Raw genomic sequence first — 26,792 nt, forward strand, 5'->3', positions numbered from 1 at the left:
ACGCCGGAGCATCTCACTGCCCTCCTTTACACCAGCATGCTTAGTTTGGAACGCATCGGTCATAGTAGACAAACTACATGACAACTCCCACCTGCGGCAACCAATTGAAACCCCCCCTACCCACCTGTAGGGGCGTGGAGGATGACCTAGCATGCTCAATAAGTATACCACAAGTTCGTTGGCAAACCACGCCCCTGATGAGTCAAGCGTATGACGAAACGCATTGGGTGGAGCCACGGACATCCAGGAAGGACTGCACGGAGTAGACAGCAGCTGGGATAACGTGGAAACCCTAGTGAGCCTACACAGGAGGCACGGAGGAGAGCCTATTAATACTCTATGTGCTGTTACTACTACTGCAGAGTGAGTCGTTAATAAAACCTTGTATGCCATACGGAATTATGCTATGCGACCTCTATTTCTTTAGGAGGTAACAGACATGTCACTGCATCTGGGAAGGAGCAACTATGAGGACTGGACAGCCCGCCTACAGAGTGGAGATCCATCAGACCAGAGGCAACATACAAACAAGCGATTTATGACCAATCTCACAGTGGTCATAAGGAACAGGTGAGTGCAATTCCTATGGGTTTTACCTTGATGAATTTGATGAAAGCGCAGCACTCCTGAGCGACACTAAATAAGGGACTTTCATGCCTTGTGACGCAACGTTGGCTGCAGACCCAGAATGGCCGTTCGCTTCCAATTTCCAGCTTGTAGCTGCTTATATGTTTGAGCATTACCTTCCCACGCAGTCAACTTTTGTTCAAATGTCATCACAGGTAAATCATGAAATGTCATTGCAGGTGAATAATTAAAGGTCATCCCAGGTGGATCATCCAAAATCATTTTTCTTATGAGCTCACATCCTCTGCATTCACAGGGCACTGGAAGAGAGCACAGATCAATGACATACTGCATGAGCGGTCACACTGACAATATTAAGTCCCATACTCACTGAAAGATTGGGGAACGATCCATCTTCCTACCCACAAGCAGGGGTGTTGCTAGCCCCAAAGATCAGTGGCACGTGCCCTGGATCTATTCTGGGGTGCCCCGGATGTCCCCCAGTCAGAGTCGGCTGTGGTGCCTCAATGGCGGGCATGATGGGAGCTGTGGTGCATCAATCGAGGTTATGCTGGGTGCTGTGGTGCTTCTATGTGGGCATACAGGGTGCTGTAGTGCTATGCTGAACATTTTAATACCTTTATGAGGGCATGCAGGGAGCTGTGGTTCTTCTATAGGGTTATGCTGGGAGTTCTAATGAGTCAATGGGAGCATGGGAGTGGGTCCACTAGAAGGTCAGAGAATGCTATGGGGGACTGCCAGATAACATGGCCATGCAAGCCAGACTAGCTAGCACTGAAGTCAGGTAACTGCCTAGACACTGCCCATTTATGTGATATGCTGCATTTTTTTTTTTTATGTAATGGAGAGGGGGGCTTCATCCAACATTTTGCTGGGCAGGCCTACTTAGACCACTGTTAAGTTCATGTAAATTTGGCTCCACACATGACCACACCCACATTCTTGTGCATGGCCACACCCATTTTCCATCTGTAGTGCCAAAAAGTGCCACCAATCTCTTCAGATCCTAGCAACGCCCCTGCCCCCAAGAACATTTGTCATCCACACGACAGGCATTGCACTTTTGCGCAGGAGGAGTCAGGGATTTGAAAGATCTGATCAGTCATGACGGTCAAAATTGCAGCATGTCACAAAATGTTAGTTTAGCTGTGCACAAGTATCCATTTTGCAAAATTTCAGCAACAATTACTCATAAGACTCGTAATAGACCAAAAAAAAAAAAGAAGACAGTGAGCCCGATATAGTGTAGTTGTAAGGCAAGTATCGTTATACTCACAAACAAGGGTTAAAACTTAAACAACCCTGTAAATGCAGGTGAGACCCTGCTTTAGGCAGTCAGATAGGAGCATACAGCTATTGCTGTCCAGGTCTGTGCCAAGCGACTCTGCGCTTACTCATAAACCACCACCTTGAAAGATAGCGAGTTGGGTACATAAGCTTTAGGGTAAGCTTGTACAAAGAAAAGCCCAGAGCCCGATAGTGTAGTATGTCAATATACCAGAGTATCAAAATTTGGGGATAGTAATACAAGTCAGGGTTAACTCCAAGGCAACCACTGTAAAGGCAAGTGGGGATAATATACATGACCCCATTTGGGTTAAGTTACTCCCTGTAGTGAAACTGACACCCCTCAAGGGTGGACAAAATCTGCAGGGAAAAAAAAAGTGTAAAAAGAAAAAGTCAAAAGAGGCACCAACAAGCATAAAATGTATCAAAAATGGTTAAGAGGAATTAGTGGTGACTTCCCCAATGCTGACCCAAACACAGCAGGATCATCCACAATGCAACCTAGGCAGGTGCCTGGGGCCTAGTGGGTATCAAAGGGCCTAGAGGCTGCAACCTTCTCTGATCCCTCTACACAGAGGTGGCCTTAGAGTACGCGGAGCCTGGGGCGAGTGTCATATGCAGGGCCTAGAGACATATGCTGTGGCTACACACACACAGTGGAAACAGTATAGGTTAGATAGGTAGGTGCCTCCTGTAGGTGCCCTGCAGTATAGATGAGGTAGGTGTCCCACAGTATAGATTAGATAGGTAGGTGCCCTGCAGTACAGGTTAGATAGGTAGGTGGCTGCAGCAGTGGGGAGAGCGGGCATAATTAAAAAGCCTCTTGCACACTGCAAGCGATTCCGGTTTTTAATCGGTTTTTACATCCAATTCGCAGTTTGCTCCCTGCACTCTGCAAATCGGAATCTGAATCGGATGTAAAAACTGATTAAAAAGCGGAATCTGAATCGGAATCGCTTACAGTGTGCAAGAGGCCAAACTCCCGTTTCTTCCACTGATGCTCACAGCTTCCATCTCCTTCCTTTCCGGCATCTGTGTATTGGTAACAGCGCCCCCTGTGGTGACATGCGGTCATGTCATCACAGGGGGTGCTGTTACCAATACGTCAGATGCCGGGACAGGAAATAGATGGAAGCTGTGAGCATCAGCAGAAGACAGGAGAGTTTTAAATACTATGCCCGCTCTCCCCACCGCCGCAGAGGGTGCGGGGCCTCTTCGGGCCTGGGGCGTTTACCCCACTTGCTACCCCCAAAGGCCAGCTCTGCCTCTACAACTGCAGATTACAAAAGGGCCATAAGGGAGAGCAAAATCTACTACCTTGCCTATAGACTTGCCAATTCGGGTCATCATTGGAGAAGTCAGTAAGTCGTAATGGACAATGAAGCAGAATAAATGGGCACCGGCAAATTTGGACGCAACATGCACAGCCATAGGCTTAATGTGAATTGTGGCTCAGAAGCTAATTCGGGTGGGTGTGAGCAGGGCTGGTTCTAGATGAAATGGGCCCTGGGGCAGAAAAATAGGGGGCCCCCCCAGATGACACTTGCTAACAAACTGGCTGGGTAGCAAATGGGAATCCCCCACCCTCCCCGAGTCCCCCCCCCCTTACATACAAAAAAAAAAAAAAAAAAAAAAAAAAAAAAAAATTTAGTGGCAGGCCAGGCATCAGGATCTCCCCACCACATTGATTAAGCTGTTGGGTGGCAAATGGGAATCTCCCTCCCTCCCCTAGTCCCCCCCCCCCTTACACATACAAAAAAAAATTTAGTGGAAGACCAGGCCCAGGCAGCAGGATCCCGATTCCCACAACCAACTAAACCCCTATCACCACCAAAGCCCCCCCCCCCCCCCACACACATACCTCCACACGTTTTAATATATTGATTTGCCTGACTGACTTACCATTCATAAATAAGAGTCAGTCAGGCTCCGGACAGGCTCACCGCACGCTGATGCCGCCAGCCAGTGATGACGTCACGTCAGTCACATGACGACGTCCTCTCCTTTTTCCTCGCAGGCATGGACGTCCGCGCACTGACGTCCATGCCTGCGTGATGTGCATCCAGGAGGTGGAACCAGCAGCGCTGAGTCACGGATGAAGAATGGACGGCTTGGGCTCAGGACGATGGGTGGTATCCATGGTGACCAGACGCTGGAACCGGCGGAAGTGGTATCTCTTTCTCCCCGCTCGGCTCCCCAGCTCTGGCACAAATGGTTTGTATACACCTGACCCACACACCCACCCAGGAGTCAGCAGCGGAAGCCCAGGACACAGGCAACAGCAGCAGGCTGCGCAGATTTTTTTTTCGTTTGCTGCCAGCGGGGGCCCCCCAGGCGGCCGGGGCCCTGGGGCAGCTGCCTTCCCTGCCTTAATTGTAGCGCCGGCCCTGGGTGTGGGGGGTGTTGATGTTCTCAAAAAACTAGGTCTTTATGAATCTAAACCCCGCCCCCCTGCCACACACACACCACTGTTGTCCTTAACATAGCTAGCGAAATTGGCGATTACTACATGTATGGAGGCTTTGCTGTAACCACTAGTCAGAATTTTCACTTCCATGCAATTTGCAAAACTCTGGCCGAAACTTTCATTGAATCATCTGAAGGGCAAGGAAATTCTTGGGAGACAGCAAGAGGCTGTATTAGTATGCAGCCGGTCAGTTGGGTGCAGAATGAGCACAATGACTGCTTACCCTGCTACTGCTGAACTTCCCCACAGCATACTACCCTTCCCCCTCCAAGTTGTAGCAACATGGGGGAGCAAGACACCTTCCAGCATCCGATTTACAGATATGCGGGCTATAACCTACCGATCTAAGGCAACAAATGCATTGCCAGGAAAAAAAAAAAAAAAAAAAAAATCATGACTTACATGGAAAAATTTAATTCAAAGACAAAAACACCACAATCCACCCCCTTACCTTCTTCCGGCGGTTCTTCTCCGGTTACATCCTCTTGTAAGGATCTTCCTGAGTAAGATAAGGAGGTAACACACAAGACAAATGAACACTGGTATAGATGCCAAAATCACAGCATATAATACATTTAAGAGCAGTGGCACAACGTCAAATCTCGGTGCCCCCAATAGTCACACTTCCCTTGCTGCCCATCACGGCCTGGGACCACCCACCCCATGCGATCATAAAAAAAAGTGCTGCACCCCTATAGTTATGTCTGTTTAAAAAAGTCTACTTCTGCAAAACAGTACAAAATCTGGCATAAAATGCAACAGATCGAGAGTGGCATCACATGGTGTGTGGGGTGAGGGCCACCAGGATTTTGCACAACCCCCCTCCCATTGGACCACCACTACAGATCCACCAGGAGCACCTATGTTCCCCCAAGTAGTCCTGTTATTCACCCCCCCCCCCCCCCCTCCCAGGTCTGGCCCCCTGCAACACTAGTCCTTAGGGCTGGTTCACACTGCAAGAGCTTTTTTTTTTTAAGTGCTTGTGATTTGAAAAAGTGCTCGCTAATTTAATGCTAGAAGTTTGTCCTCACTTGAGCAACGCAATTTTTTTTAAATGTATTTATAAAAAGACACCCCACACACAGTTCTAAATATTTAGACATGGGTGGAGAACCCCTGGTACCCCCTCATCAAGTATACATATACCGTGTTTTTCAGACTTTAAGATGCTCCTGACCATAAGATGCACCTAGGTTTAGAGGACAAAAAACAGGGGAAAAAAAATAAAAAACCCAGCTACCTACTGGTAGTACGGTTTCGACATGTCCTTCAGGATTGCTTCCTCCTGAGAGAAGACTGCTCCACCCCTAAAGGTAACAGGCAAATAATTAAACTAATCAGGCCTGGCCCATATAATCTCCCCCTCCTCCACAGTAAACCAGTTTCATACAAGAGAACTATACACCCATATACATAACACATGTAAATCGTAATATTTGTAAAGGGTGGGTTACGGTAGCCATCCTGAAGGACTCATCAAAACCCTTCTAACGGTAAGTAGCTGGGTCCTTCTCTCATTGTCCTTCAGGATGGATTCCTGCTGAGAGATCAGTGAGAAATCTTACCTTAGGGAGGGATCATAGCTTAAAGCACTTTGCGACGGAATGTTTGATCCTGGCTTGATAGGAGTTCCATTCGGTCTGGTCTTGCAAACTTTGTCAAGCACTACAAAGTCGTGGCTCTGCATATCTGCTCGAGTGAGGAGCCAGACGTCTCTGCCCATGATGTAGATAATGATCTTGTGGAGTGTGCATTAATACCAGTCAGGGTATTCAAACCTGACTAAATTAGAGTTGTGAGATCCTTAATCCATCTGGATATCGAATTCTTAAATACTTGTAGACCCCTACGCTTGCCTGCATATGCTACAAAACAATTGACTACTTTTCCTCCAAGGCAGAGTTCTTTCTAAGTCTATCAGAACTGCTCTACGCACATCCAAAGTACTTAATGCCACCTCTGTCTTTCTTTGGATTTGTTTAAAAAGGACGTTAGAACAATTTCCTGAGATCTGTGGAATGCAGATGCCACCTTCGGTAGATAGGAAGGATCAGGTTTGAATACAATCTTATCGTGTATAACCATATACGGGTCTTTAATGGACAGGGCTTGAATGTCACTCACTCTTCTGGCCGATGTAATGGCTACCAAAAATGCAACCTTCAGTGTTAAAGACACCAGTAAGAGGTTCAAAAGTATTACACAAAAAAATAAAAATAAAAAAAGGATTTCTGGAACATTTTTCCCTTTGTCTCCATGAACAAAACACACACACACACACACACACACAGTGTAGACTCGCCTACACCAGAGTTGCGATCACTGTCTGAAAGCCCTTGCCTCCTTACAGAGGTGGCCTTAGAGTATGCGGGGCCTGGGGCGAGTGTCATATGCAGGGCCTAACGACATATGCTGTGGATACACACGTTGTGGAAGCACACACTCTGTATAGGTTAGATAGGTAGGTGCCTCCAGTATAGGTTAGATAGGTAGGTGCCCCGCAGTATAGATTAGATAGGTAGGTGCCCCGCAGTATAGATTAGATAGGTGCCAGCCTGCAGTATAGATTAGATAGGTGCCCCGCAGTACAGATTAGATAGGTAAGTAGGTACCCTGCAGTATAAATTAGATAGGTGCCTGCCTGCAGTATAGGTTAGATAGGTGCCAGCCTGCAGTATAGGTTAGATAGGTGCCAGCCTGCAGTATAGGTTAGATAGGTGCCAGCCTGTGGTATAGGTTAGATAGGTGCCAGCCTGCAGTATAGATTAGATAGATAGGTGCCAGCCTGCCTGCAGTATAGGTTAGATAGGTGCCTGCAGTATAGATTAGATAGGTGCCAGCCTGTATTATAGATTAGACAGGTGCCTGCAGTATAGGTTAGATTGGTGCCCCGCAGTACAGATTATATAGGTAGATGCCCCGCAGTACAGATTATATAGGTAGATGCCCCGCAGTACAGATTATATAGGTAGATGCCCCGCAGTACAGATTATATAGGTAGATGCCCCGCAGTACAGATTATATAGGTAGATGCCCCGCAGTACAGGTTAGATAGCAAGGTGGCTGCAGTGCTGGGGAGAGCGGGCATAGTTGTTAAAACTCTCCGATGCTCACAGTCACAGCTACCATCTATTTCCTCTCCCAGCATCTGTGTATTGGTAACAGTGCCCCCCTGTGGTGACATGCGGTCACGTCATCATAGGGGGTGCTGTTACCAATACACAGATGCTGGGAGAGGAAATAGATGGTAGCTGTGACTGAGCATCTGTGAAGACACGTGAGTTTTAACAACTATGCCCGCTCTCCCCAGCACTGCAGAGGGTGCGGGGCCTCCTCAGGCGCGGGGCCTGGGGCGATTGCCCCACTTGCCACCCCCAAAGGCCGGCGGATTTGCCACTCAGAATCCATGCTGTCAGCATGAACTGGTCTGGATTCGTGTGAATCTAATGCCCCTGAAATAGTAGGTCTGGTCTGGGATCCAGATGCCCAGGGCCCTTCAGAGTTAGCTTCTGTACAAAAGGGAACCATGCTCTTCTCGGCCACCATTGGGCTATGAACAGGACTTAAGACTTCGATGTTTCTATCCGCCAGAGTACCCTTGGAATCAAATTGAATGGGGAAAGGCGTATAGAAGGCCCCGTGGCCATGTCACTGAGTGCATCCAGTCTGCTGGGTGAAGATGAAGGGTGAAGGGAACAGTAAATCGGCCAGCTTTGTGTTGGCTGGAGTTGTGTAGCCCTTTCAAGGAATAGAATGTGATGTGTTAATGTATTGACATGTGTAATGTAATATTTGCTTGGCAGGTGAAATTTCACCTTGTGATTAACCACTTGAGGACCACAGTCTTTCTACCCCTTAAGGACCAGAGCCTTTTTCTCCATTCAGACCACTACAGCTTTCACGGTTTATTGCTCGCTCATACAACCTACTATCTAAATGAATTTTACCTCCTTTTCTTGTCACTAATACAGCTTTCTTTTGGTGCGATTTGATTGCTGCTGCGAGTTTGTTTTTATTATAGTCATCAAAAAAGACATGGTCAAAAAAATGATTTTTTTTTTACTCTGTGCTGACATTTTTCAAATAAAGTAAAATTTCTGTATACATTGTCCAAATTTATTGTGCTACATGTCTGATTTAAAAAAAAAAACAAACAAAAAAAAAAGTTCCATTTCTGCTAACTTGTGACAAAAAAAAAAAAAAAAAAAAAATACAAAATAAAAAGAAATCTGCCACGGACTCACTATGCTCCTCTCTGAATACCTTGAAGTGTCTACTTTCCAAATGGGGTAATTTGTGGGGTGTGTTTACTGTCCTGGCATTTTGAGGGTGCCTAATTGTAAGCACCCCTGCAAAGCCTAAAGGTGCTCATTGGACTTGATGAGTTCATAGATTTTATTTTGTCACAAGCGGAAAATGACACAAAAAACAAACAAAAAAAAAAAATTTCCGCTAACTTGTGACAAAAAACAAAACAAAAAAAACCTTATATGAATTCGTCATACACCTAACAGAATACCTTGGGTGTCTTTCTAAAATGGGGTCACTTGTGGGGTTCCTATACTGCCCTGGCATTTTAGGGGCCCAAAACCGTGAGTAGTCTGGAAACCAAAGGTCTCAAAATGACTGTTCAGGGGTATAAGCATCTGCAAATTTTGATGACAGGTGGTCTATGAGGGGGCGAATTTTGTGGAACCAGTCATAAGCAGGGTGGCCTCTAAGATGATAGTTTGTATTGGGCCTGATCTGATGGATAGGAGTGCTGGGGGGGGGGGGGGGGGTGACAGGAGGTGATTGATGGGTGTCTCAAAGGTGGTTAGAGGGGAAAATAGATGCAATCAATGCACTGGGAAGGTGATTGGAATGGGGTCTAAGGGGGATCTGAGGGTTTGGCTGAGTGATCAGGAGCCCACATGGGGCAAATTAGGGCCTGATCTGATGGGTAGGTGTGCTAGGGGGTAACAGGTGGTGATTGATGGGTGTCTTAAGGTGTGAGGGGGGAATAGATGCAAGCAATGCACTGGTGAGGTGATCAGGGCTGGGGTCTGAGGGTGTTCTGAGGGTGTGGGTGGGTGATTGGGTGCCCTAGGGGCAGATAGGAGTCTGATCTGATTGGTAGCAGTGACAGGGTGTGATTGATGGGTGACTAGATGGCAGAACAGATGTAAACAATGCACTTGAGGTGATCTGAGGGTAGGTCTGCGGGCGATCTGATGGTGTGGGAGGGTGATCAGATGCCCGTAAGAGGCAGGTTAGGGTCTGATCTGATAGGTGGCAGTGACAGGTGGTGATTGACGGGTGATTACAGGGGAGGATAGATGTATACAGTACACGGGGGGGGGGCAGGGGAGGATCTGAGAGTGTGTTTGGGGGGTGATCAGCAGCCCCCAGGGGGCAGTTTAGGGACCAATCTAAAAAAGTAGTGTTGACAGATAGTGACAGGGAGTGATTGATGGGTGATTAGGTGCAAACAGGGGTCTGAGGGGTGCTGTGGGCGATCAGAGGGAAGGAGGGGGCAGATCAGGGTGCTTACCTTGGTGGCTGCAGCCTGCCCTGGTGGTCCCTCGGACACTGGGACCACCAGGGCAGGAGGCAGCCTGTATAATACGCTTTGTATACATTAAAGCGTATTATACACTTTGCATGCGGTGATCTGGGAGCTAGTAACCCGCCGGCGCTTCCAAACGGCCGGCGGGTTACTGTGCAAGGGGCAGAGCCTGTCGCATCACGCGATCGGCGCATAACCACGCCCGCCGCCGCCAATGGGCGTATTGCGGTCGTTTGGGCCCAGCCCTTGCCGCTGTGGGCAGTCGGCAAGTGGTTAAAGAGTAACTGTCAGGCTGCAGAAGCTAATTTAAACCTCTATTCTCCTGTGTTAAACAGTTTAGAAGGAAGCTCAAAAGCCATTAGTGAAGATAAACATTTCAGTTACCTTTGATGTGTGCTTATCTTAACCTCTGTTATAGACCCATAAAGCCGCAAGCCGCAGCTAAACTGCAAAGCATTCTGGGGCCCTCCCCTCGGCTGCTAATGAGACGGTACAGGAGCTTCTAATCAGTCCAGCGCGCGAAGCACTGATAAATCTCGGGCAGACTACTCTGCAGGAGTCAGCTATTGTTCCTAGCCACATGGCTCATTAATATTCACTGCACACCGTGTTGTTCAAGAACGAGTGTATCTGTGATCAGAAGCAGGCAGGACATGACGACACATTTGGCTTCACAAACATGGAGCCTGCCATGAGCTGTCAGGAGCATCTATCTCTGCATATACTATATACAAATTCTGTGAAATCCAAACGTGGACAGTGAAATGCATATGTAATGTAAGTACAGCCAATCTTTAGCTACTGATATATGTGTTTATTTTCTCTGAGACCCTATACCTAACAGCTCCTCTTTAAGAGACTTAGCCACTGTAGAACCAAATAGGTGCATTAGATATCGCAAGCATGGAGTCGCATTCACTTGCTGGTCGCTTAGCAACCTATACACAGAGCGGGGAAGCTTCTGGAAACAGCGCGAGAGGCCACGCAGGAGACAGCATGGTGACATAGAACTGGTTATAACCAGTTTCCTCAGCCTCACAGCGCAGTGATTCAGGCAACGGAGGCCCGCAGAGCAGCAGCTACCTCAAGAGGCCCAAGAGGGGCCCAGCGGCAGCTATCTGAACACAGAGAGGCAGCATCTTAAAGGAGAGATGACATGGCGACAGCGGGGAACAGATAGACACCCTGAGCCAGAACCAAAGATAGAGCTGAGAGGCTATGAGCCAGATGAGTATGAGTGTTGCTACTTCATTTTGCAACAGTTCAGGATCACAGTAGTAGTCCATAAGAAAGAAAAAAAAAAAAGAAAGAAAAAAAAAAAAAAAGAAAAAAAAAAAAAAAAAGAAAAAAAAAAAAAAAAAAAAAAAAAAAAGGAATTCAGCGTTAATTACCTGAAGAGAAAGACAGTTAACGGCAGTATACTGAATTATTTCCTCTGATCAAGGTGGCCAATATGAATCTGCCTGTTCTGAACTTAAACAGTAACCTCTTCATGATAAACAGTTCAGTTCTGCAATACAGCACTATGATTGCCTGAAGAATTAAGACTGCACAGGTTACTTTCCAGTTATTGTGAACTATGCTGCCAGAGAGTGAATAGCCTCCATGAGACCCCTCAGTTGATGTGTATGCTCAGCCCCCAGTAGTGATTGTGACTCAGGGACTGATGCAAGCTGACAGGCAAATGTCTCACAGTCTCTGTACAAACAGCCTAACAGTAAAGTGAATAATAAGTGATAGATGCTCTACCAAAGTGCAAGGCCTGTGAAGAAGAAAAGTGTTTAAAGAGAACCCGAGGTGGGGTTCTGACAATGCAATCCACAGAGGCTGGGTCTAAATAGCTGTGCAGTTAAGGCTATTCAAAACCTGCTTCTTTCCCAGACTGGCCGGAGCCACTTAGCCAGCCATAAGAAAAGCATGGGTGGTATGATTTCCTGTCGGTATACGAAAACCGGATGTCGCACAGCTATAAAATCCATATCGTCTTGTTCGGTAAAATCTGGCCATTGTGCTGATAGGACATTGATTGTGATAGCGGTTATTGAGATATGAATCTTCTCAGGAGCCTGACCCGCTGGCTTAGCCATGTCTGATGTCATATTAATCTGTATTTTCCAACAAGTATGAATCTGTTACCCCCCTAAATATAACGTATATGGTTGAGGAGTTACAGCATTTCATAAGTTTAGCCCTAAAATCTCTCAGAGGGAATGAACTGTCATTTGTTGGTAACTCAGAGGGGGCCAGCATTGCCACACCTCCAAACCAGCTTCCTCAAAAGTATCTGCAAGGGGCCCTCCCCTCAGTCCTCCACCCTGAACCACCATCTTGATCTCATCTGTGCCAGCTTGAGGATATGCTGGCATCCACCTGGTCTGAACTCTGAACTTTGATTGAAACCAAGAACTTTACAAGTTTTCCCACTAAAGGACATCTTTCCAGGAACTAAGTATTTTTTCTCCCTTTTATTTCTCATACTGGCTGTTACTGTTTTATTAATTGTTGATTTTAATTATTGTCTGTATATATTAATTTATATTGCTTTCAATAAACCGACGCTATCGTCAGTTGTTCTAGCTACCCTATTATTCAGCACACACAGAACTGATCCCAGGTCTCTGAAGAGACGCTACTATTGTTTGTTGTTGGCTAGACAGAATACAGCGTGTTTTAACCGTTTTTATTTGTAGATCTAGGCTCAGACAGTCAACGGGTTCCTCTGTCCCATGGTAACGGAGGTGGTGGCAGCTACCCTGGAATCGTGTGTAAGTTGTAATTACCGTACCTCACAGGCTCCCTTCTGGTTTGTCTGCGGCCAATTCCCAATGGGTCCTGCGCATTGACTGCGACCAGAGTTCGCACGATCCGTGCGCTGGCACCGTTTGGAAGGCCATTTGCGGTCTGACCACTGAGGGCTCCTGTGACAGTGTTTGGCAGCAGTTGGGACCTGTGTTGTGCTGAAAGTATCCAAGATAGTGCTAGCGCTATCCAGAAACGAACTAATTCGTTGGTGTAGCTGGAAGGCAATATATTTTTTATATATACAGAGAGACTGTGTAGCCAATACCCCTCCCCAAAAGTTTTATTTTATTTGGCATGGAAATGTCCGGGAACTACAACAACATGTGCCTATCAGACCTGCAAAATCTTTGCCGAGCGAGAGGCATTGACGTCGGTCGCAGGAAACAGGACCTGGTAACGGACTTGTTTCAATGGGATACCCAGTAACTGAAGGAGCTGGATGTGACTGCTGAGGTAGACGCCGGCCCATCTGACCCAAGACAAGGGGAACCAGAGACTGAAGATTCTGCCCGTACAGAGGTTGAGCATCCTGCGGGCCCTGTTGCAACAGTTACGCCAGAGACTGTCAGTGTGGACCCCAATCCCAGAGTTTCTGAAAGTACTCGCCCGGAACTGGCCAGTACTGGACTGTCCATGGGTGCTGACCCGGTAAAGCAGCAGGCATTACGAAACCTGATGGAGACTGACCTGGAAAAGTACATGCAGTACATGGAAGCCCGTGAGAAGCGGGAACGCCAATCTGCTGCTGCTGCAGAACGCCACGCAGAGAGGGATGCCACTGAACGGGAGCGCCAACGACATCATGAGCTAAACATGGCAAAAGTGCAACAGGCCAGCCGGAGTTCTCCGCCCAGCCTCCCTGCTGAAGGAGCTGCACCACCCGTAAGTGCAAAATTTAAATTTGCTAATATTGAAAAAGACACAGACATTGACTTGTTTTTGCGATCTTTTGAAAAAGCATGCCGTCAGTATCGTCTGTCCCAAGACCAGTGGGCCAGACATCTGACACCTTTGCAGCGCTACAAAGCGCTTTATGCTTTCGCAGAATTGCCTGCGGAGAAAGATAATGATTATGCCGCTATAAGACGCTATCATTACTAAGTACCAGCTGACGCCAGAAGCCTATCGCAAAAAGTTCAGGGCCTGGCAGAAAAAGTCTTTGATTCGTACCGAGATGTGGTCAGCAGCTTGCTCACCACACTCGGCCAGTGGACACTAGGCCTCACCAAAGGGTCTTATGGTGTCCTGGAGGACTTAATAGTCCTCGAACAATTTCTGAACATTTGCCCTGCTGATGTAAGACAGTTTGTGCTGGAGCGCAAGCCTGCGTCAGCAACTGTCGCTGCAGACCTCGCTGAGACCTTTCCAACTACCCGGCTGTCTGATACACGCAGAACTGTCCCATCCAGCTGGAGAGGAGGTCAGCCCAATACCCCGGCAGACTCTCCTGCCCCTGTGAGCCGTCAGCCACCGAGGCCACCCAGCGCAGCTGCTGCACCCAGGCCTGCAGCCCCTGGGGAGGTCACCTGTCACCACTGCCGCCAGCCCGGACACATGAAATTCGACTGTCCGGAGCGGAGACAGACATCACCAGCACCTGGATCATCTGCATCACCTGCACCTCACCCACAGCAGAGGCAACCCGCCAGCGAACCACAGCCTGGATCAGATTTTGTTCTGTTTGCCCGCGGAAAGGAAATCCGCGACCGAACCGACCAGCAGCAGCCTGTTAGAGTGAACGACAAAGTTGTCACCGGATTCCGAGACACCGGAGCTGACATCACGTTAGTTCACTCACACCTTGTGCCATAGGAGAGCATCAGCTCCAGCCGATCCCTTGCCCTTACTGGAGTAGAGGGCACCCTTTTACACATAGCCCACGCGAGAGTGAAGCTCGACTGGGGAGTAGGGGTCCAAGAAAGGATTGTTGGGGTTGTGAACGATCTCCCAGTCCCTGTGTTGCTGGGGACTGATTTGGGCAAGCTTGTGTCCTACTACGAACCTGCCACGACAGCCTTGTCGCTCACGGAAGGAGACGGACTCTCCACCCACCACCAGGTACTTTATACACTTGGGGGAGCACCAGGGGGAGGTGGGTTGAATGTGCCCAGTTCAAGGGTACCTGGTTCAATAGTGCCTGCTTCAAAGGCACCTGAGTTTGATGTACAGACTGTGTTGTGATGATGATGTAACTGTACCTGAGTTTACTGTACAACCTGTCTGTAATGAAAAAATGTCTATACCTGTCAATGTCATTAATGCATGCAACGATGATTTGAGTAATGCCCGTCTGTGCCCTTCTGAAGGTGTACCTGTGCTAGCAGTACCGCGCAGCTGTACTGCTCAGAACCCGAGCTCAGAACCCGAGCTCAGAACAGGTGGAGGGGGTTCCGGCCTCCTCCCCCTCCGACCGCAGGGATGAGACCTTTCAGCCGCTGGCCTCTTGTGAAATGAGCAAGTTGGCTGAAACTGACAGCGTCCTCACAGCAGCACTACAAAGCGACCCAAGCCTGGAGGTGCTCAGGCAGCAAGCCTCTGAGTCCCTCGCAGATGGGGCCGCTTTCAAGGTGTACTGGGAAGGTGTGAGACTGTACAGAGAGTCTGTACAGCCCCCTACCGGTGGATCACATGCGAATACCAAATGGCTTGTGGTCCCGAGTGCGTTCAGGGGACATGTGCTGAAATCCGCACATGCTAATCCTCTGACAGGGCACTCAGGTGTTCGCAAGACACTTGCCTGTATTTGGAAACAGTTTCATTGGCCCGGGATGAACAGGGATGTAGCCAAATACTGCAAAGCATGTGCCGTCTGTCAGGAGCGGGGGAGGTCCAGGGATTCCCGCGGGGTTCCCTTAGGTCCACAGCCGCTTCGCAGGGAACCCCTGCGTGGGCTGGCTGCTGACCTACCCAAACCACTGCCCGTTGTCAGCAGTCCTGGCAGACGCCCCATCCGAACGCAGTGGCGCGAACGCCCTGGCCGGAACGGTCCATGTCGGGTCAAGCCTGAGGGTAGCGGACCGCGACCTGTCCAGGGGAACCGAGCCGCCGGCTCCAACAGGTTTTCCCGCCGTACCGGCAACCTGAGACCCGTCAGCCAGGTTAGCGGCGCCGCCACACATCTTGTGGGTGTGTGGCTAAGCCGCAGACAAGAGGGGGGGGCTGTCACAGACGGTTGCGGGGCCTCAGACGCGTCCTGGAACCACACGTGAAGAAAAAGCGATCGCACTCGATTCTCTGCATCGATTGCGCTTCAGATCACTAGAATCGGGATTGGGTAGGAACCTCTGCTTAACTGCAGGATGGCTCTTTTGATATGCTAATGAGCAGGAACAATCCCTTGTGCTCAGGAAGCCAATCCCAGCAGGGGGCTATTCAAAACCTGCTTCTTTCCCAGACTGGCCGGAGCCACTTAGCCAGCCATAAGAAAAAGCATGGGTGGTATGATTTCCTGTCGGTATACGAAAACCGTATGTCGCACAGCTATAAAATCTATATTGTCTTGTTCAGTAAAATCTGGCCATCGTGCTGATATGACATTCATTGTGATAGCCCATCCGGTTATTGAGATATGAATCTTCTCAGGAGCCTGACCCGCTGGCTTAGCCATGTCTAATGTCATATTAATCTGTATTTACCAACAAGTATGAATCTGTTACCCCCCTAAATATAGCGTGTATGGTTCAGGAGTTACAGCATTTCATAAGTTTAGCCCTAAAATCTCTAAGAGGGAATGAACTGTCATTTGTTGGTAACTCAGAGGGGGCCGGCATTGCCACACCCCCAAACCAGCTTCCTCAAAAGTATCTGGGAGGGGCCCTCCCCTCAGTCCTCCACCCTGAACCACCATCTTGATCTCATCTGTGCCAGCTTGAGGATATGCTGGCATCCACCTGGTCTGAACTTTGATTGAAACCAAGAACTTTACAAGTTTTCCCACTAAAGGACATCTTTCCAGGAACTAAGTATTTTTTCCTTTTATTTTTCATACTGGCTATTACTGTTTTAATAATTGTTGATTTTAATTATTGTCTGTATATATTATTTATTTATATTGCTTTCAATAAACCGACGCTATCGTCAGTTGTTCTAGCTACCCTATTCAGCACACAGAACTGATCCCAGGTCTCTGAAGAGACACTACTATTGTTTGTTGTTGGCTAGACAGAATACAGCGTTTTAACCGTTTTTATTTGTAGATCTAGGCTCAGACAGTCAACAGGTTCCTCTGTCCCATGGTAACAGAGGTGGTGGCAGATACCCTGGAATTGTGTGCAAGTTGTAATTACCGTACCTCACAAGCTCCCTTCTGGTTTGTCTGCGGCCAATTCCCAATGGGTCCTGCGCATTGACTGCGACCAGAGTTCGCACGATCCGTGCGCTGGCACCGTTTGGAAGGCCATTTGCGGTCTGACCACTAGGGCTTCCTGTGACACAAGGGACAGAGACTGCTTAGCAGGGATGCTTGGATACCACTTTTCACTATCTGGAACTAATTCAGATCCGGATATCCAGATATCCGATCCGGGGCGGATATCCGAATTTGACATTTTTATACCTGACCTGAATTCGGGTATCCGACCCCAGTATCCGTCCGGATTTGGATATCCAAATTGAAAACGGAAATTGTCTTTTCAAGGCTTCTTATCCGTTTTAGAAGCTAACCTCTCTCTTCGTGGAGGCCAGCTATGCTCACCACTATACCACCAACCACTACTGATGTCGCAAACCTCCGATTTTTGGTTCGCAAACCCTGTTCGAACTTCTGCGGAAAGTTCGGTTCGCGAAAAAGTTCGAACCGCAATAGACTTCAATGGGGAGGCAAACTATAAAAATTTAGAAAAATTTCTACCGGCTGGAGAAACATGTTTCAAGGGATCTAATACCTGGAGGAAGACATGATTGAGTTAAAAACACATCAAAAGTCCCAGGAAAAAAAAAAACAAAAAAACAAAAAAAAAAAAACACATTTCACAAACCCCTATTTTAAGATCAGAAATCTCATTCTATGTTCAATTACAGGCCTACACTACTTTTCAACATCAGGCAGTGTATCCTCCTCCTCCTCAAGGGAGGAGGGTCTCATCTTCCAGGGAATTGTAGGCTTTTAAAAGCCAGCTTACATACCTTGGCCAGGAATTGAACCCAGGTCTTGGCCAGGAATTTACCCAGGTCTTGGCCAGGAATTGAACCCAGGTCTGAGTGCTTGGTAGTCAGCTCTCTTAACCGCTGGTCCACCACCAACCCTACATGATGAAGGCAGCCTAGCATGTACCATTATGATTATCCTAGAGAAAAAAAAATCAGCTTGCTCTCTCGGACTTTATGGTTTTAAGCTGAAAATTCACTTCAATGGCATCAACGGATACCAGCAGAATTTCACAGGCAATTTCGGAATTCTGCCGGATTGAAAAAGCAATTCTGTTCCGACCAAAGAGTCGAAAGAAATCTACATGGCTATCTGGGGTTCTCTTCGGACAACTGTTGGAACACAAAAGGCAAGGCCATGCCTGGGTGGGGTTAACCACCAACCTTTTAGTTAACAGCCAAACACTAACCATTTGTGCCACAAAGACTGTTCTACTCCTGGCCAATGTGAGTTGGCTTTTGACATACTATACAGAGATCATAGATCATAATAGTACATGCTAGGCTGCCTTCAGCATGTAGTGCTGGACCAGCGGTTAAAAGAGCTGACTACCAAGCACTCAGACCTGGGTTCAATTCCTGGCCAAGGTATGTAAGCTGGCTTTTAAAAGCCTACAATTCCCTGGAAGATGAGACCCTCCTCCCTCCGGGAGGAAGGAGGAGGCAGGAGAGGGGGAGTAAAGTAACAATTAGCTAGGAACAAGCCTATAAGAGCCTAACTAAACTCTCCCTAGCAGAGTAGGTCAGCAGCAGGCAGACTAGTGAGTAAAACTGCACAAGGTCCTTGCCTTTTATAAGGGGGGTGGGGCTCCAGGAGTGCGTGCAGTCTGATTGGCAACAATGTGCCTGCTGACTGATGCAAAGGGTCAAAGTTCTGTTCAATAGAGCATTATGGGGCGAATCGAACCTTCGGAAAAGTTCGCATGCTCTTGGCGAACGCGAACCACCGAAGTTCGCCTGGAACCGTTCGCGAGTCGCAACATCGCTACCAACCACACAGCAAAGGACAGCACTTTGAAGTCTGGAAGATTCCAGGGCAAGGGTGAGGAGGATGAAAAGCTAGGTGGCCATGTAACCCTTCCTGCTAACCTAAAGCTTACTTAGACACTCATATGAGACATGCTGGGTGCAGGGCTGTGTGGTGAGTCAACACATTGGCTTAAGGCTTTACCAAATCCAATGCTCCATTATGGGGAAGCTTCTCTGTTTGCTGTGTTTTTTTTTTTTTTTTTTTTTTTTAAAGTGTGGTGTCACAGTTCACTCATCTCTTCAACCACAAGAAAAGCCTAGGAGAAGAAGTCTTAGCTACCGTAATATCAATGTTACGGCAGGCCCTTATAACACTTTCTCTTCCAGGGCTATGGAAACAGTTTTGCCCATGCGATAAAGCAAGGTGCAAAAATGAAATCATACCTAGCACAGGAAGGTTTTGATCCATCAACCTCTGGGTTATGGGCCCAGCACACTTCCACTGCACCACTCTGCAGTCTGCTTACATTTGTATACAATCTTCAAGTTTAAAAAGGGTACATTAGTTCCCTTCACAAAACCATCCCTGGGTGGACTTGAACCACCAACCTTTTAGTTAACAGCCAAATGCACTAAATTGTGCCACAGAGACTAGTTGCTGCTACATGATTTTATGGGGATGTATGTGTGTCTTTTGGAGGGAGGAAGGGAGGAAGCAAGTCTGCTCCAAGAAGTTTAACGCCACTTTTACCTACAACAAAGCATTCCCTGTGTGGCAGCAGAGTGGTGCAGTGGAAGTGTGCTGTACTGGGATTTATATATAGTGCTGACTTCTTCCGCAGCGCTGTACAAAGTATATTGTCTTGTCAATTAATGGTTACTCAATCTAATCCCTACCATAGTCGTATGTATTGTGTAGTGTATGCATTGTAGTCTAGAGCCAATTTAGGGGGAAGCCAATTAACTTATCTGTATGTTTTTGGGATGTTGGAGGAAACAAGTGAACCCGAAGGGAATCCAGCGCTGCAAGGAGAAATTACTAACCACTACGCCACCTTGCTGTATACTAGATGCATATACTATGTGTTACTAAATTCTGCTATCACTATGCTTTAATATAAGATAAGGGACACTGCCTATTTATGTGATATGCTGCATATTTGTTTTGTGTATTGTTGGAGAGGGGGCTTCAGTGGACATTTTGCTGGCCAGGCCTACTTAGACCATTGCTAAGTTAATGTAAGTTTGGCTCCACCTGTGACCACGGCCTCATTGCGGTCTGTGGCCACGACTGAAAGAGGAGACAGTGACACTGACAGTAACGACTGAAAGCGGGGCGCTGCGGGGAACTGGAGGTTTGCTGAGCGATCATCGCTCAATGACAATGCAGGCACAGGGCAGCTGCAGGAGGCAGGTAGAAGCCCCAGGTAAGTTAAACTCGTGTTTTGTTTTTTACTTATATTAAGGTTCCCTTTAAAAGCCCGTGAGTGTGGTGGGACAGTATATGGCCTAAACTTATGGCTCCAGGCCACGCATATAACATTCGCGCCAGGCCCCGCGTACTCCAAGGCCGCCTCTGCTGGGGGAAGGGGGATCAGCCATGACGTGGTCTGCCGTCAGCCTTTGCTTCCCCAGGCTGACCATCCCAGCAGCACTTGGCAGTGGCGGGCCTTCACACTGCTGCTGGGGAGGGTGGAACCAGACCACAGGAACCTGCTAAACTTTCCCTGACCCTGCTGCGGGGTGGCACCATCTACTGGATTGCTGCTGTGCCCGATGCTGCTGTCCCTTCACCCCCTTCCACCAAACTGACCCAGTGCCCTGTGAAGGACAGATAGCGGCCTGTCCCGAACCTGCTGCTCTAGGAGTCCATGGTCACATGGACCCGCTCACCCACCGCATGATCCAGCCTACGCTCTACGTTGGCCATCGCGAAGCGGTGCAGTGCAGGGATGGCCGTGCATGAGAAGTAGTGCCGGCTAAGTATTGGCCAATCCAGCGCACGCGCATACATGTCGCTCCCCTCCTGCACAAAGGAGTACGGGAGAAACTGGGAAGACATGGCTTGTGCAAGCAGGCCGTTCAGCTGGCGGATGCGATGGCTGCTGGGAGGCTGAGCCCTGACCACAAAGGACTCGTTTAGCAGGGTCTGTTGGCGTTTTTGCTTGCAAGGAAGAGGAGGGAGCAGAGGAGACAGCTGAGGAGACCGCTGAGGCCTCAGTGTCGACAGGAGTGGCAAAGTGGGTTCTGGTGGTGCTTTTGGCCGGAGCACTGCCAGCGCCAGCTTCCTTCAGCCTCTTGAACTCCTAATTCTCAACAATGCTTTTTGGCCAGATGATTGATGAAGCTGGAGTTACCATAGTTGGAGGGGTTACAACCTCTACTCAACTTCATCTGGTACACATTGCAAGTGACAAACTGGCTGTCCACTGCACGCAGGTCAAAAAACTGCCAGATTGGGGATAGAAATTTGCCCTTACACCCTGAATGGGCTGCTGCTTCTTTCTGCCTGTGGTGGTTGGGCCTGGGGTTGAGTGGTGTGGCTGGTGGTAGCGGCAGAAGATAACAGCAGGCTGTGGGTCCCGCATTCCATGCCCACTGCTGCTCCTGCCAATGTCAGCGATGCTGATCCTCCGTGCCAGACCCACGCATGCCTCCTCTTCAGACTCAGAGCCAACATCCCCCTCCTGTGGTTGGTAGTCACAGTCCTTCAGCTCGTCATAATCATCAGCATCATACACCCCCCTCAAACAATTGCTGGGATGTTGATGACCCCATTTCCTCTTTTGCCAACACTTCAGGCAAGGAAAACCCCCCGCCCCCCCAACAATATCCATCACCATCTTAGACTCCTCCGCAAACCCCAGTGTGGCCAGAATGTCCTTGTTAAAGTCAGTGGTGGTAACAGCCCTAATTGTGCTTACGGTGTCTGACTCTGGACTACAGAGCGTGTTGACTGAGGGTCACCATGTAAACCCCAGCGGGCTGCCTACCCACGAGTCCCCAATGCACTGCTGCTACTCCTGCGAACAGGAGTGGTGGTGGGGGTGTCTGTTGTAGAGCTGGTGGTGGCCTGCTCATCCACCATCAGCTGCATCACAGGCTCAGCATTTTTCTCCTCCAATTTGCGGCGCCAACCCTGCTGAAAAATGGCCACTACATGCTGCTGCGCCTCTGCAGCGTGACTTCCCCCCATCAGCTGGGCGCCCAATGCGTCCACGGCCAGTGGCTAGCGGCAGAATGGACACTGGTGCGGCAGAACGGCTGGCGATTAAGTCACCAGATGGATGTGGGGTACTTGTGCTTTATTGAAATTGGGGTAATTGGTGTTGGACTTGAATGAATCTGCACGGAGTGACAGACAGCCGAGTAGTAGAACACAGTGTGCACACTGTGTCACACACACACTGGCATGCAGAGGCAGCAGCACAGCAGAAATGCAGTAATCTAATCTGTACTAGTAAACCAACACAGACATAGAGATGAGCGTAATGACCTAATTACGATTTTGCGAAATTTCGCGTAATTAGTGTAATTACGATTATGGCCGTAAGTACATAATCGTAATGAAGAAGGATTTCGCGAAATTTCGCATAAGCGTAATTTTCGCGTAATTTCGCATAAGCGTAATTTTCGCATTACAGTCGTATCATGCCGTAATTTCGCATTAAACGCTACCGTAATTTCACGTTAAACCGTAACGCTCCGTATAATATAAAAAAGCCGCCGGCGTAGTTACAATGTAACAAAGTTGTTACATAACTTTGTTACATTGTAACTGATAGAACATTTCCGAGGATATTGCGTGGGATCATTTATTTAAAGGGACAGGTAAGTATTAATAGTTAAGAATATTAAAGGACTTTTTTCGTGGTTATGTTTTTTGTTCAATTAAAATACTTTTTCTATGTGTTTGTGTGTTTATTTACTTTTAACTCTTAAAGGAAATGGGTAAGGGGTACTACAAGTACCTCTATACTCATTTCTCCTGGGAGGGGGGTGGGCATCTGGGGGACCCCTTTTTAAAGGGGACTCCCAGATTCCACCATGAACCCCCCACCCAGGAAATCGCGGCCTCCACCTCCACCGCCCATCGGAGGTGGAGAAGAGCCCCTTGTCCTTGGATTGGACAAGGGCTCGGAGGGGGAGGGGAAAGCTTGGCTGCCCCTCCCCTTCCGAGACCCCCTCAATCCATGGACCATGCGGGCTGGTATAGTCAGGGTGCGGAGCCCCACGCGGCCGGTGCTCCGCATTCTGGCTATCCCAGCCTGCATGGGGGACAAGGGGTTATGAGGTCTGGGAGGGGGGACCCCACGTCGTTTTTTTTTTATATTTCCCACACTCAGAACGAAGTAAGTAAAACTCTTCCCACTTGGGGGAATCTATGAAAATAATACACTATTGTTACCTGTGCAAAAAAAAAAAACTGACATTTTCCGCATTTAAAAGACATTTTTGCCCTTGAAACTTAAAAATCGATTTTCTCAAAAACTATAAGGTGTTTTTGAAAAAAAATTTTTTTCCTCTTATTCCCACTGATCCCCTTAATATACCCTAGGAATTTGGTGTTCCTAAACTTTAAGCAGGCTTTGCTATTAACCGTTAAAGTCGGCGGGTTTTTAAATGTATACATTTTTACTTTGAAACTTTAACATCGATTTTCTCAAAAACTATAAGGTCTTTTTGAAAAAAAAAATTTTTCCTCTTATTCCTCCTGATCTCCTTAATATATTCTCCAAATTTGAGGCTCTTAGCATTTAAGGGGGCTTTGCTATTAACCCTTAAAGTTGGCGGCTTTTTTATATTATACGGAGCGTTACGGTTTAACGCGAAATTACGGTAGCGTTTAATGCGAAATTATGGCATGAACGAAACGCGAAATTTCGCGTTGAAAATTATGCTTACGGTATTTTCAATTACGATTTTAATGGCAATTTCGCTACGCTAATTTTGCATCGTAATCGCAAATTTCGCATGCGTAATTATAGTAATGCGAAATTACGAAAATTTCAGCTCAACTCTACACAGACAGTACTACTCTAGCACTGCAGTACTAAATAACTACACAATACAGTAATCCCTAGGCCCTAAACTGCACTGTTTAGCTAAGGCAATAGCACCAGACCTGGCCTGTGTGCACAAACAGCACACACACCTAACTAGCAGAGCTGCTCCAGGCTGCAGCAGAGTGTCACAGACACACTAACTAAAATCACAACACAACTACTAGCTAAACAATAAAACAGTGTTCTAGTACAGGTGTTAATGTGCAAAAACGCTGGGTTTAACACAATAAAATGCACTTGCTTTAGCCAAACAGCACTGGAGTGTCTCAGTGTGCAGTCACAAAGCAAGGACGAGTTGCCTTAAAGAGGAACTCCAGTAAAAATATTGTAATAAAAAAAGTGCTTCATTTTTACCATAATTATGTATAAATGATTTAGTCTGTTTGCTCATTGTAAAATCTTTCCTCTCCCAGATTCACAGTCTGACATTTATTACATGGTGACATTGTTACTGTGGGCAGGTTATGTAGCAGTTTCTAGCTGTTCTGACTGTTACAGACAGCTGTAAACAGCCATTTCCTGTCTGTGAACATTGTTACATTGTGGCAGTTTGCCAGGAGTACCGCGGTATTCAGAACTTCTTGTGGGAGGGGTTTCAGCACAAAATCAGTCACACAGCGCCCCCCGATGGTCTGTTTGTGAAAATCATTCTATTTCTCATGTAAAAGGGAGTATCAGCTACTGATTGGGATAAAGTTCAATTCTTGGTTGGAGTTTCTCTTTAACATGGCCGCCTCTTTATACAGGGAGGGGCTGGCCAGAGTTCCTCTGATTGGTTGCTAGGGCTTATGCTGGGAGCCCTCTGATTGGCTCCAGGAGGTCATCTCCTTAGTTACAGTATTCGGATCCAGTTATCCACCGGATATCTGGTTATGCGACCAAATAAACCCATAGAGCTATCCGGATTTGGGCTAGGTATCTGGATTCTGAATCCAGCCGGATAGCTGAAAAAAAGTTTGGATATCCGTGTTACCCGGATATTCGAAATCCGGATGAGCATCCGAGACACTTAGAGATTATTATAGAGGATGACATTAACATCAATTAAATCAAATTACCTTAGGGACTCTTACTTTTTTGTTAAAGGAGTTATCAGGGATTTTTATAGAAAATAAACACTACTTACTGGGGGCTTCCTCCAGCCCCAAGCTCCCAGGACCTCCCTCGCCGCAGCTCTGCCTTCAGCAGTTCGCCGGAGCTCCGACCCAGTCCCCGGCGATGACGTCAGAGCGACCTCCAGGTCGCTCTGTACTGCGCCTGCGCGAGCGGCGCTGTCAATCACCGCCACGTGGGCCGGAGCGGACTGCGCTCTGACATACTACACACTGCTCTGTACAACATGGAGAGAGAGGCAGGCCCCTGGAGGAGCACAACAGCCCACAGAGCTCTAGTGGGCACTGTCAGGGATAGCTCTAAATTGATTTCAAGTAGTTACCTAAATCGATATGACTCAGATTCGAAACATTAGAGCACCTGGAGGGAGGGTTAAATTACCCATGCTGCAGTCTGCTTGTAACACCTTTCAATTGCATCCCACACTGCATTCCAAGTCGCATTCACATCACTACCATGCTTCCTCTTTCCAGGTTGAAGTGAACACCACTTGGAACGCAATTGAAAGGTGTACAAGTTAACTCTCCCTCACCTGCCCCTTCAGGTGCTCTGATTAAACCACTTGAGGACCACGGTGTTAACAACCCCCCCCCCCCCCTAAAGAACAGGCCATTTTTCTTACATTGGGCCACTGCAGCTTTAAAGAGGAGGAGTTGGCAGCCATACTATGCCAGATAAACAAATTACATATATAAGTAGATAAATACTAGCTCTACTTACATAACGTGTATTGCACGGTCCAAGTGTTGATTTCAGTGAACTTTATAAAATAAAAAAAGGTAAATTGAGAGAATTCTGTACGCTGGCAGAGGCCATCTTTACTCCCCCCAGCTGAAGCAAATGGTGAGGTCATTTCCTCCCTTACTTCCCCCTCCTCCCCACACCAATAGCGAGCTTGATTGGAAATGCAGGGAATTCCTAAGGAAATGGTAGCAGAGACGGGGCTCCCCATCGGTGCAATGTGATGGTGGCAGCCATTGCCCTCATGAGTCGGCTGAGACGCCTGTCAGGCTGGAGTGTAGGGAGGGGGCAGACACGGACAGTCATGGGAGGTGGCCAATGAGAAGAGAGAGCGAGTGAAACAGGCTGCAGCCAATCAGGCTGAACTAGCTGTGTGTTCAGAAACTCCCGCCCCTACCCCAGCCTGCACTGCAACTTCTCTTTTGTGGCTGATTACTGGCTGCGTACTAAGGAGCTCGGGACAGGAGGATTAATCTCTGCAATAAAAAAAAAGTAAGATTGATTTTAAAGAGAGTCTGAAGCGAGAATAGATCTCGCTTCAGACCTCATAGCTAGCAGGGGCATGTGTGCCCCTGCTAAAACGCCGCTATCCCGCGGCTTAACGGGGGTCCCTGTCCCCCCAAATCCCCTCCGTAATGCGGGGGAGCGCTTCTGCATTGGGGCAGGGCTAACCGCCGCAGCCCTGCCCCACGCGCGTCTGTCAGACGCGTATCTCCGCCTCTCCCCCGCCCCTCTCAGTCTTCCTTCACTGAGAGGGGTGGGGGAGAGGTGGCAATGCGCGTTTTATAGACGCGCTGGGAGGCAGGGCTGCAGCCGTTAGCCCTGCCTCCAGGAAGGAGAAAAAAGCGACCAAGTCTGCGACCAAGGTTTGCGGGGGGTGGGTTGGGGTGAAGGGACCACCGTTAAGCCGCGGGATAGCGGCGTTTTAGCAGGGGCACACGTGCCCCTGCTATATATGAGAGCTGAAGCGAGATTTAGTCTCGCTTCAGTGTCTCTTTACCACTTAAGCCCTCAGTCGTTTTCACTTTATGCATCCGAGCAATGTTCACCTCCCATTTATTAGCCT

At 48.0% G+C, this 26,792-nt stretch overlaps 1 protein-coding gene across 1 annotated transcript in view; it reads right to left on the bottom strand.

Annotated features, from left to right (window-relative positions):
- Positions 1-651: 651 nt before the first annotated feature.
- Positions 652-26,792, bottom strand: part of LOC137504676 (cytosolic phospholipase A2 gamma-like) — a 101,195-nt gene continuing 75,054 nt past the window's right edge. Inside the window, exons 11-12 of the mRNA XM_068233258.1 lie at positions 4,794-4,841; positions 652-887 (exon numbers count right to left, since the gene is read on the bottom strand). Coding sequence (XP_068089359.1) covers positions 652-887; positions 4,794-4,841 — 284 coding nt within the window. The remainder of the gene's footprint in view (positions 888-4,793; positions 4,842-26,792) is intronic.

Source organism: Hyperolius riggenbachi, chromosome 4 (genome assembly GCF_040937935.1).
Source record: "Hyperolius riggenbachi isolate aHypRig1 chromosome 4, aHypRig1.pri, whole genome shotgun sequence".
Classification (NCBI taxonomy): domain Eukaryota; kingdom Metazoa; phylum Chordata; class Amphibia; order Anura; family Hyperoliidae; genus Hyperolius; species Hyperolius riggenbachi.